This window comes from Macaca nemestrina, chromosome 10, assembly GCF_043159975.1.
Source record: "Macaca nemestrina isolate mMacNem1 chromosome 10, mMacNem.hap1, whole genome shotgun sequence".
NCBI classification, from domain to species: domain Eukaryota; kingdom Metazoa; phylum Chordata; class Mammalia; order Primates; family Cercopithecidae; genus Macaca; species Macaca nemestrina.
This window is the reverse complement of record NC_092134.1, coordinates 52524742-52536382: the sequence shown is the minus strand read 5'-3', so window position 1 is coordinate 52536382 and position 11641 is coordinate 52524742. Positions and strand designations below refer to the sequence as shown.

At 38.1% G+C, this 11641-nt stretch overlaps 1 protein-coding gene across 2 annotated transcripts in view; it reads right to left on the bottom strand.

The window, feature by feature from the left end:
- The window catches only part of LOC105473294 (lin-7 homolog A, crumbs cell polarity complex component), a 145976-nt gene that overhangs the window by 89466 nt on the left and 44869 nt on the right, over window positions 1-11641 (bottom strand). The window contains exon 2 of one of the 2 annotated variants that reach the window (XM_011727033.3): window positions 2854-2972. The exons of the other annotated variant lie outside the window; for it this stretch is intronic. Within the exon in view, the coding sequence (XP_011725335.1) occupies window positions 2854-2972 (119 nt within the window). The remainder of the gene's footprint in view (window positions 1-2853; window positions 2973-11641) is intronic. 2 annotated transcript variants of the gene reach the window in all.

Here is an 11641-nt window from a genome sequence, read left to right as displayed (position 1 = left end):
TTATATATTGCTACTATTATTATTTCCCACAGCAAATGTAAATAAACACAATAAGAATAATAAAGAAAATTCCAAATTTAGCAAATATAAACAATATCATATGAATGGCCATAAAATGTTAGCCAAGATGAAGTAATCTTTTACAATTCCTCTATAACGTGCATTGCCTTTAAGAACAATATTATTACTAAGGAGTTTACTGTGAATATAAAATTAATCTTACTAGTTCAAATTTAAAAAAGGTAAGGTAGATAAATTACATCATCTGCTTTCCCTGTGAAAATGCCAAACTGTCTATAGATCAGTTATAGACTTCTATGGACTACCAATGACGCACACACTTTACCATGGGAAGAGTTTGTTAGATGGATTTATAATGCCTAAACAAAGCCCCCATATTTACTTTCCATTTTAATTTCATTCTCATTTTCCTTAGCAAACTCTAAAAAAAGAAAGAAAGAAAAAAAGGCTGGTGTGTTTATTTGAACAGATATCCATACCACATTTATATTTCCAGACCCAACTTCTCCCCCAACCTTCAGATTTAGATGCCTGTTAGACATCTCTACTTGGATATCTCAAAAGCATCATCAACTTACTAAGTCCATAATGGAGTTCCTGGATAGCCTTCTGCAAAACTAGTCCACCTTATTATAACATCATTCATTCAAGTGTTCAAGCCCAAACCTAAGATTCAATAGGGTCTTCTTTCTTTCACATTCCATATCGCCATCCAGTTCATTAATAATTTCTGTTGACTTTGCTCTAAGAAAATATATCTGGAATCAGACAGCTTCCCATTTTGCAGTGCTGCCACCTTTGTCCAAGTTTGCTATCATCTCATCTCTCACACAATCTACTCACTACTTAATCACTAGTCTCTCTTTGTTTCTTCTTTTGTACTCACACTTGTAGTCTCATCACAGCATCCAGACACACATTTTCAAAAAGCAAATAAAATCAGGTCAGAACTCTCCAGGGGCTTCCTATCATACTTAGAAAGAAATACAATGTTCTTACTATATGGCCTGCCGGACCTATGTGTTCTCCTTTCCAGCTACCTCTAGGAAGCCTACCTTGCTAACTCTACTGCATACATATTAGCTTTTGGTTTTTGCACTTGTGATTTCTTCTGCCTGGAACACTATGAGCCCTGATATTTGTGTGACTGTTCCATTACTTTTTTGCTTTCTTTTTTTCATTTATTTGCTTTTGTTCCTGACCACATTAAATAATAGAGCTTCAACCAGACCCCTCTAATCCTGCTTTATTTCTCTCCAGTCTTGTCACTCTGATATTGCATTGTACATTTATTTATCATAGTCTTCTCCCATTAGACTGTGAGTTCCATGGTGGTAGAGACTCTGAATTCATCATAAGCCATGTACTCAATGAGCAGAGGTATATATTTGATGTATCCTATCCTTTGGTTACTTCTGTGGAAAGCAGAATGCTAAGACATAAAAGAGATGGTAGAATCTCTAAAATGGAAAAAAAAATGGCCATCAAATTTCGGGGGAATGGCACTCTGTGAAGGAAGAAAACAGAGTATAGGAAATTTGGCCTTGGTCTACAGAGTGAGCACAGGAGTGACACCTGTAATCAAGAGGACGCTCATGCAGTTTTGAGATATTTTATACCTTTCCCACTGAGGGGAAGCTAATGGCAAAGAATCCGTATGCAGAGAAATTTCCTTACAGCCTTCAATCAAATTCATAGGTTAAAACTTAGAGACGTTATTATGGTTATGTACTTAAGCTGTGTTCAATATTAACAAAAATTAAATAGTGAACACTTCACCTGATAAATATTTAGCACAAGCACAGCATAAGTCAACAAATTCCAACAAAGGTCAAATTTTACATGCATTGCATAGGCACCAGTTTAAATCTGTAGTGAGAAGTTTTGTATGTCTTTACCTTGATCTTTCCTGCCTAGTGACTAAACTGGTATTGTTGAGGTAAAAGAATATACATTAGCCACAAGAAGACTTGTAAAGAGAAAGGTGGAGTGACACAAGCATTCATGAGAGGTGCCTGCCCTATGCTACAATAAACTCTCTAGGTAGTCATCGGTTTCAACAGACTTTGGAGAGAATAACAGTAGGTAATTCAACATTGAGGACTTTTGGCAGGGCAAATGGATTTATGGACTTTGGGTTCTAACTAATGAATTACTTGGTTCCTATTGGGGAAGGAGTAATGGGTTACCAAGTAAAACAATATAGTTTATAGATCTCAAGTGACTTATCTTGTAACCAATTAAATTCATTAGTTGAATGGTCAATCCCACTCAAAGTCAATACAAAATTCAAATAGTCATTTCAATATACTTGTTTCACCTTAGTCTTCTTGAAACTATTAGTCAAGAAAGGATTACAATGTAGATTTGTTAGAAAGACATACCAGCCTAACTGTATATTTTCCATCATTGCCTTAGACAGTAACGTTTAGTCAGTAGGAGGTTACTACTTCAGATTTTCCTGGGAAAGAATTAATTGTATGTTCTTTTTAGACAACCTCAGCCCCTATTAATGATAACTAGTTCTACCTGAATTTCTAGGTGGCTTCATGTGACCACTAAATAGCATAGACTACATGCAACAGTCACCTGCTACGCAGTCCCTTCATTGGTACCAGAAGATCAACATTTGGTTTTATATGAATGTATAAATCCTGGCTGGATCTAATTTAGCAGGCTAAACTATATTTTATCATCTGTCCAAGGAGCTAAAAACAAAAAATTAAAATGTAGTTCCAATCTTAACAATTTCAACTGTTTGTGTAGAAAAGACATGTTTTCTATGAAGAAGACATATGGTTGAATTTAGTTACTAAAATCTTAGTGCCATACCTCTCGAATAGCTGTACAAAACTCACTCTGAAGCACTTTTTTGAGGGATTGTAGCTTGTGCACTGGTACTTCTCCAGATTCCTGTAGTTTTTCCAGTAATTCAATTGCTCTTGCAACATCTGAATGAAAAAAAAAAACCAAAATAGAGAAACCTAGAATAAATTGTATCTCATCAGCTCATAGTACTATTATTCCAACTGGATGATGACATTGAAAAACAAGTGGAATTAAATTGCATAATCAGAATTTATATTCATAGCTTATTGGTCTCATCTTTTGGTTAAAGGTCATTTTAACTTGTTCCACACATTTGTCACTTCATACATTTTCTTTGATGGGATTTCATGTAATTTGTGTCATACAAATGAGTTTGAATATTATGTCAGTAAAGAAGAGCTGGACACATGTCTATTATTTATTCTGATACTGCAAAAACAAAACTAATTCTGTCAGTTTTACCTGAGATGCTTCCTTTCAGTTCAACTTTTCCTTTCCTATTTCAGTTTGTCATAGCTACAACATTACATGTATTACTATAATGAATGGATTGCTGTGCATCTCTGCAGTTTGTCTATAAACTTCTTGAGGGTAGTAACTTGTCTGGTTTGGTTACCATTGTATCCTCAGGGTATAGTACATCATAGTGAATAAAATTAATGTACTTTTCCCATTTCACTGCCATTGGATTATTCCAGACCCTCGTCATCTCTCCTCTGTCCAATTGGAATTATTTCTTCTCCCACAACCTCTTCAAATGGTCCACAAAGTTACTTTCCTAAAACAAAAGTCTGATCATGTGCCCATCTACCAGCCTTTAGAACAGTACTAAACAAGAGTTTTCAATAAGTTATTTTAAATGCTTCTCTTTCATTTAACAATATCAAAGGTTCATGTATCAAGAAACATGTAGTCTTTTATAGCCATAAACTTTAAAATTCCCTGGATTATTTCATATTGCCAAGAGAAAATAATTCAATAAAGGGCCATTTAAAAATACTTATGGGTGAGCTCTTCTATCCTTGTGGCTGCAGTAAATAACTCACTGAAAAACCACTGAGGCATTTATGTTATAGGATATGAGGTTTTCGATTCCTAAGTGCCTAGCTCCAGAAAGCATCCTACATCCCTGCCATCAGCTCATAAATTTATCCATTCACCCATCCATCCAGTAATTTGAGTTTCTGTTATTAATGCTTGGTGCCAGCTTAACAAGAATATGATACCCCTTTTCAAAGCTCACAATCTAATGAGAAAGAAATATAATAGCACAGCCACCTACAATAAAATTGTTAGCACCTCAGAATCTGGGTGGGGTTAGCATAGGTGTATGTATCTAACTGAATAAAATAACAAAAAGTGACTTTGATGGAGACTGTCTTTGAAGTAGTCATTCTGATTGCCAGTCGTGGGCCAAAGTAGCACAAATCATTGAATCAATGTGACACTGCCAGTTTCTAAAGTCTACCTTTTAGTACATAAACGGGAAGTCTACATAGTCAATTTGGCAAAACCAGATACTTCCACAATCAATAAGGTACCAAGCTGAGATTTTATGCATTTCTAACTGCAAAAAATACTCTACCTAGGCTGCAGTAAGCCATGATTTCACCACTGGACTCCAGCCTAGGAGACAGCGTGAGACCCTATCTCTAAAACAACAGTAACAAAAATTCTACCTAGATGCCCATGGATGCATGGAACTCTCTGACCTCATTTTTTTCCCCCTAAAACTTGCTCTTCTTTTCTTTTGTTTCATATTTCCAAAAATTTCTTCCCCCAAACAAGTCACCTTCTCAAGCAAAACTATGGTGTCTTTCACACTCCCTTTGCATGCAGATAGTCGGCAAGTGCGGTAGATTCTGTTTCGGAATTGCCTTTTGTAAAGAGCCCCATCACTCTCAGGGCAGTCTTCATCATTTCTCACTTGCAGTACTGGAATGTCTCCTAACTGATCTCCTTTAAATTACTCTCCTTTTTTCAGTCCATCCGCCACATTGCTTCCATAGTAATTATCGTGAATGGTAAACCTAATTATTATTCTCCTGCACATAAAACCTTCCCTGGCTTCCTACTCCCTACAGAGTAAAGTTCAGAACACTTAGGGTTACATATAAGGCTATTAACAGCCGACTTCTTGCTCATCTCAGAACATCTCCTCCTGTCCATCCTACAGTGGGGCCATCCCAACTTTTTGCTGTTGCTAGGACGTGCCACAGAATTCCACACCTATGCCTTGCACATAGCATTCCCTGTTCCTGAAATTCAATTCATTCATTCATGCAGTAGTGCTAGCCCTGGGCTGTGCACAGGAGACAGCAGTGAAGGAGATAGCTCCTTTCTCTTGCTTTCATAGAACTCACAGGGTTGAAGGGGAGGAGTCATAGACATGCAATAAAGTGGGTGTGTTCTATAAATGAAGCACTACAGGCTTGTCCATGGATGTATAACAAAGACATTTATCATCATCAAAAAGTCAGGGAGGATCTATTTGTGGAAATAACTGCTAAGCAGAGTCCTAGGTAGGAGGTGTAAGTGGAGAAAGAGGGAAGAATATTCAAGACAAAGGGAATAAATGCAGATCAAAGGCTTGTTAAGAGAGTGTGGGATATTCAAAGAAATAAAAGGCATTTATTATAGCTAACGCTGAAAACAGGATGAGAGTAGCAAGGGATGAGTGGCGAGAGATGAGGTAGACAGAAATCACGTCATGGTGAGTGTTTAAGGCCATGTAAGGGCAGACTTGGCTTAAAAACCATCTCCTCAACGTCTTCCCTGACTCTCTGAAGCAGCTTCAGTTGCTATCATGTCTGCATTTCTACAGCTCTTTGTTCACTCATCTGTTATAATAATTACTACCCTCTGTTTGCAGGTACATCTCCCTCCTTTATCTCTGTGAATGTATACACTTCTTCAGATGTCAGAAACAAAATATCTTATTCATTGCATCCACAGAATTCCACATCTCTGTGTCTTAGCACATATCATCCTAGGACGTACCTAACATCAAGGATATGCCATACATTTTAGGATGTACCTAACAAATATCAAGTGTCTAATGCACATTTGTTGAATGAATGATGGATTAATTGATGAGACTGGCTCAGGAAGGCAGGTGTTAGAGGTCTGTGTCTGCATGAACCTGTAACTTCTCGTGAATCTACAACTCCAGATTATTATCAGCCTTGCTTCAAGCCTTGCTTGGATCTGGACTAGAAGAGAAAGGCAAGCCTAAATGTGCAGGCTGAAGAGTATTAGAGACCACACTGGGTGAAGTCCAACAAAATTGAAAATGATACTAACCTGAATATTTTTAGTAGTTCTCAACCTGGGCTGTGCATTGAAATTATCTAGGGTGCATTTAGAAGTTACTAATGTCTTAAACCTATGCCAAACAAATTAAACCAGAATCTCCACAACAGTGGTTTTCAGCCTTAACTGCATATTAAAATCAACCAGAGAGGCTTTAACAAACACAAATACCTAGGTTGGTCCCACCTGGATAGTTTCTGATGTGATTGGCACAGAGTGGGGGGCTGGTCATGGGGCTTTTTAAAGCCCTTCAGGTGATGCTAAAGTGCAGCCAGGGTTGAGAACCTCTGCTACGGATTATTGGTTCTCAACACGAATGTGTTTAAGAATCACCCAGAAGAGCTCATTGAAATGCAGATGCCTAATCCTCACCGCATTTGAGAAATGTTGATTCAGAAGGTGTAAGGATAAGTCCCCAGAATATGCCTTTTAAGTACATGCTCAAAGTGATTCTGTAGTTGTTAGTTTACAGATCCCAGAGAGAGAAGAGTGAGCAAAATGATTTTGTTTAGGTTTCCTTCATTCCAGAATTCCAGAAACCGTTGTACTCTCTAGTATTCTTTAATACAGTCTGTAACATGGTACTGAATGGGATTCTTTGACGAGTGTCAGAATTAGTCCTAGAAGCCCACAGGTGACAGCAATTAGTGTTAAGGAGGTCGTTAGCAAAGGCTGCTGATTGGAACCACCTGTGAAGTTTTTAAATCCCTGACCTACTACCACAGACCAATTAAACCAAAATCTCTAGGAGTGGAATCTACTAAACAAGTTGTTGGTTTTTTAATTTTTGTTTTTCAGTTTCCAGATAATTTCTAAGACCATTGAAAGCTGAGAAAAATATTATTCAAAAAAGAGTCATCAAGGAAACCAGACATGTCTCCATTAAGACTCATGAAAGCTGAGCCAACCCTTTTCTATTAACCACAGGCCTTTCCCAGTCCTCATAAGAGGTCATTGGGAGATGATAGAAAATTAAAGAATTGTTAAATCATTAATTTGACACACTACTGGGTCTTTTGCTTCTCTTCCAATAACTAAGTAAGGAAGGCTCTGACAGAAACAATTGTAGCTACTGGGTGTGCCTGAAAGAAGGGAGACTAGCATCTCTTTCCTGGTGGCACAGGCAATGAATTTGGTGACCCGCTTGCCCTCTCTGAGCAGAGGGAGACAGCTGAAAAGCAGTGCCCATTGGAGCCTATACCATCTTGGGGTACCCCGTAAGCCATCTAGTGGGTGCCCCTCCACGGGAGTCTTGCAGTATAATGTCAGGGATACACAGCAGGTGGTAAAAGCCAAAGGAAGTCTGAAAACCTGAAGTGGGAGAGATCAAGTTCCTCCAGCCAGGCCTAGCCATTTTGGAAACAAATAGGTGGGAGTGATAAACGGATATGAGGCTGGAGTGTTAAACAGCATTCTGATACCCTTAAGTTCTGTAAGAATATCAGAAACCTGCAAGGCCAGGTTCCGGAAGGAAGCAAAAGAAGGCTTCAAGTCAGCAACATACTTTTTTTCCTAAATCTATTGGAATAAAGTGTGTGTGGTTTATTTATAACAGTTCCCTTAGGTTCTTGTTCAGAACCTCCTGATGCTTGTTTTATGAAACTCTTCTATCACATTTGATTAGTAACAGAGAAGTTTGGGTTTACTAGTATAACTCATATCAATAGGAATAATACATAAGAACTGGAGAGGCTGCCAGGTAAGCACAACGAAAGCAAGAAGGATTATTTTCCTAGAACCTACTCCTATTGTCTACCACCTCTGATGAATACCACTCTCTCAATGCATAAGGCAAATACTTGCATATTACACTTGCCCCTTTCCTCTCCCTCACACTTCCCATTCCATTAATCCTTACTCCTAAAAGCAATAATAACCGTAGTAAACTTTTACTGAACATCTATGATATGGAGGTCATTGTATGCTAAGAGCTTTGCATTTTTAACCCATTTTTATCCTTATAACAATCCTTATAATGCCAAGGAAAATATTGAGAGTTTAAGTAATTCACTAACAAGTAGGAAATCTGGGTTTCAAATCTAGATCTGAGTGATTCTAAACCCTGTGCCTATTATTATTATTATTTTTTCAATCATGGCTTTACTTTTAGAAGCTTCTTCTTTGACATTCAGTAGTTTTATCATAGCTCTGTACTCTGTAGGCTTTCTTGGTCAGAGGCTGAGTTCTTAATCTTTCTCTCCTCAATAAAGATTCACCTTTATTCTATCTATCAGTATACCTCTGACAAGTAGTACTCAATGATCATCAGAGTCACCTGGAGAGTTTTATGTGCTAGCCTTCACTGTCCAGTGGAATTACCTGGGAGCCCTAAAAACATAGATGTCTGGATACTACCTCCTCATATATACCTGTATTTCTGACTTCCTCAGTCTGGGGCATGGCCTGGGAATCAGGATTTTCAGGCACCAGTGATTATAATCTATAGTCATGTTGTGAATCACTGATGGCCTGAGATACACACTGGGAATCCTAATAACAATGTTACTTCTAATACTCATTACTGTCACATATAGTGTTGATTATGTCCTTGTTCTAAACATTTTACTTCTCTTAACAGCCCTTGGAGGTAGGTACTGTTATTATCCCTGTTTTGTAGAGGGGGAAACTCAGATCCATAGAGTTAAAATTGCTTCTCCAAGGAAATAACTCGTAAGAAGTAGAACTAGGATTTGAGTCTAGGCAATACGGCTCTAGAATCTGGGCTCCATTTGAGATGTGGCTTAGGAATCCAAACACTTAAAATCATTCCAGGAACTTCTCCTTCTCTAAGCTAATCTGATCAACAAGTCCTTGCTTGAGGTTCTTAAATTTTAGTTAACATACAAATTTGCCCGTGGACCATTTAGAGGCGTTTTCCCTTATTCTCAGGGAGTATATTCCAAGATCCCCAATGGATTCCTAGAAGCACAGCTAGTAGTAAACTCAAATGTCGTCTATCAAAACACAATTGCGTTCATGTCTTCTACTCACAAATTTAATGACTTTTCCATTGTAATTAAGCACTTATCATGCACTGTGGCCATGACTTGCAGTTTAAGGTGCTTCACCAGCATGAATTTCTTTTTCCTTCTTCACAATTTCATGGATAGAAGATTCATTATTACAGCAGATCTTAGTGACCTCAGCATCTGACCTTTTTTTTTCTTTCCCTATTAAGTCGATCTGTTTCACCTTTTTACTTAAAGGAAGCACTTTATGGGTTTTCTTTGCCATATCCAAATTGTCGGCATCACTGTTCTTGCACTTTGTGGCCATGATTAGTAAAATAAGAGTTGCTTGAACATAAGCACTGTGATACTGTGACAGTTGAGCTGATAACTGAGATGGCTTCTAAGTGACTAACAGGTAGGTAGTGTACGGATATCCTGGACAAAGGGAAGATTCAGGCAGAATGGACTGTGATGGTGCCAGATTAGAATGGTGTACAACTTAAAATTTATGCATTGCTTATTTCTAGAATTTTCAATTTAATAATTTTGGATTGCAATTGACTGAGGGTAACTGAAATTTTGGAAAGTGAAACCGCAGAAAGCAAAACTACATATAAGCGAATATTAAAAACTGAGACGTAAAAAAAGAGAGGCAGAAGTGGGGCCTTAAAATCTGTTCTTTTAGTACTCATCTTAGATGATTCTGACGCAGGAAGTGGTTCACAAATGCACTCTACAGTCACTGAGTTTAATACATGGTCCAGAACAAAGTGAGTTAATGGCCATCATTTATTCAGTGCTTACTTGTCTTACTTAGATCACCATGTAAAATCCTTACTATTATATCAAGAGATTACTCTTATTTATACTGCACAGTTAAAGAAAGATAAAAACAACTAAGGCTCAGAAAGATGAATCATCTGGCCCAAAGCTATACAGCTAACAATGGAGAGGCCAGAATCCAAAACCAGCTGTGTTTGACTCCAGTGCCTGCGCTCTTGTTTATTCCTCTACCCTGCCACAGAAAAGGGATTCAAAATAAAACAATAAAGATATGGCAAGTTTATTTTTTAGATACAGCAACATGGACCATTGTGAGCTTGGGTAAACAGTTATAACACTGCTAAAAGCCTCATATTACATTACAGTATTACCAATGTGTTTATAGTGATAACAGTGGATCATTGAAAGATGATCACATCATCATGAATTGCCTGATAGTAAAGTTCCACATTGTCAAAAGACTTCCTTCAAAATAGCTGGAACATTATAAACAAAACAAAAACAAGAACAAAATATTGGAACTTAAAAATATTAGAATTTAAAAGGGATGAGCTTACAATGATCTAGAGGAGTTCAATTATCTTTTCATTCTTTAATGATGAGTTTTCATTAACCCCATTGACATTTAGACTGTGGAATTTGACTTATGAAGCATCCAAAGCTGGAACGTGGATAATGATGCAGCTGGGTCATTTAAAGTTACTGTTCACTAATTCCACAAAATGTGTTGAGCACTCAAGCTAACAATATGAAGTATCTATCCCAAAGCTATCCACAACCCTCGAATCCCTTGCCATCTTTAACTACAGAAACTGAAAAGAGAATGCACTTCTTTTTCCAGACTCTACTGCAATTTTGCCAAGTTGTTTTAAGTGTAAAGTCACTGGGTATGGCTTCCAGGAAGGCCTTTGAAACGGACAAACTGTTGGCACAAGCCTTCAACATTTTCGTCTTTGCGACCTTCCTCTTTCCCCTTTCTTTTTACGGTTATAATGCCTTGAAGTGCCTTGGAGGTAAAACTCCCATTGTGTGATCACGAAGATAACTGCCAAGTGCTAAGGATGGTGGAGTAGGAAGAAGGAAAGGACACAGGCCTAATGTCCTCACTGAGCTGTTGTACTAGCCCTGAACTGTCCAACCCCATGATTCTTGTCTGTGAGAAAAAATATATGCTTCACTGTTTGGTTTTCAACCAAACACAATCTAGCTGCCAGGGAAGCAGGTGACTTTAAAGGTACTTTACTAGGTTTCAGGGATAAGATTGATGCTATAGAGACACTGGAGTAACCTACAGCGGTCTTTTGATTAAGATCGTCATGGAAGCCCCTCTGGGAAATGACCTTTGGATTGAGACTGGAAATGTCAGCCATGTAAAGATCCAAGGGAGGAGCATCCAGACAGGAGAACAGAAAGGGCAGAGATGCTAAAGTGAGGGAGTAAGCCTGCATGTGGAAGGTCAGACAAAACCAGTGTCAGTGGAACACTGTAATCAAGGCAACAAGCAATAGTAACAGTGATGTGCTGGTAAATAAATAACACTAGCTCTCCAAAATGAATCAACAAAGACCGAAAAAGGGTCCTGATTTGCAGCAGTTACTGATATCTGTGGTGTACATATTCCTACCACAGACAGTTTCAAGTTACCAATATGATATCAGTGGCTTGAAAAACTCTTGAATATTCAGCTCTCACAAGCCAGAAAACACCAACGCCAGCACACTGTGGGAGAGGAGACAAAGTTTGAC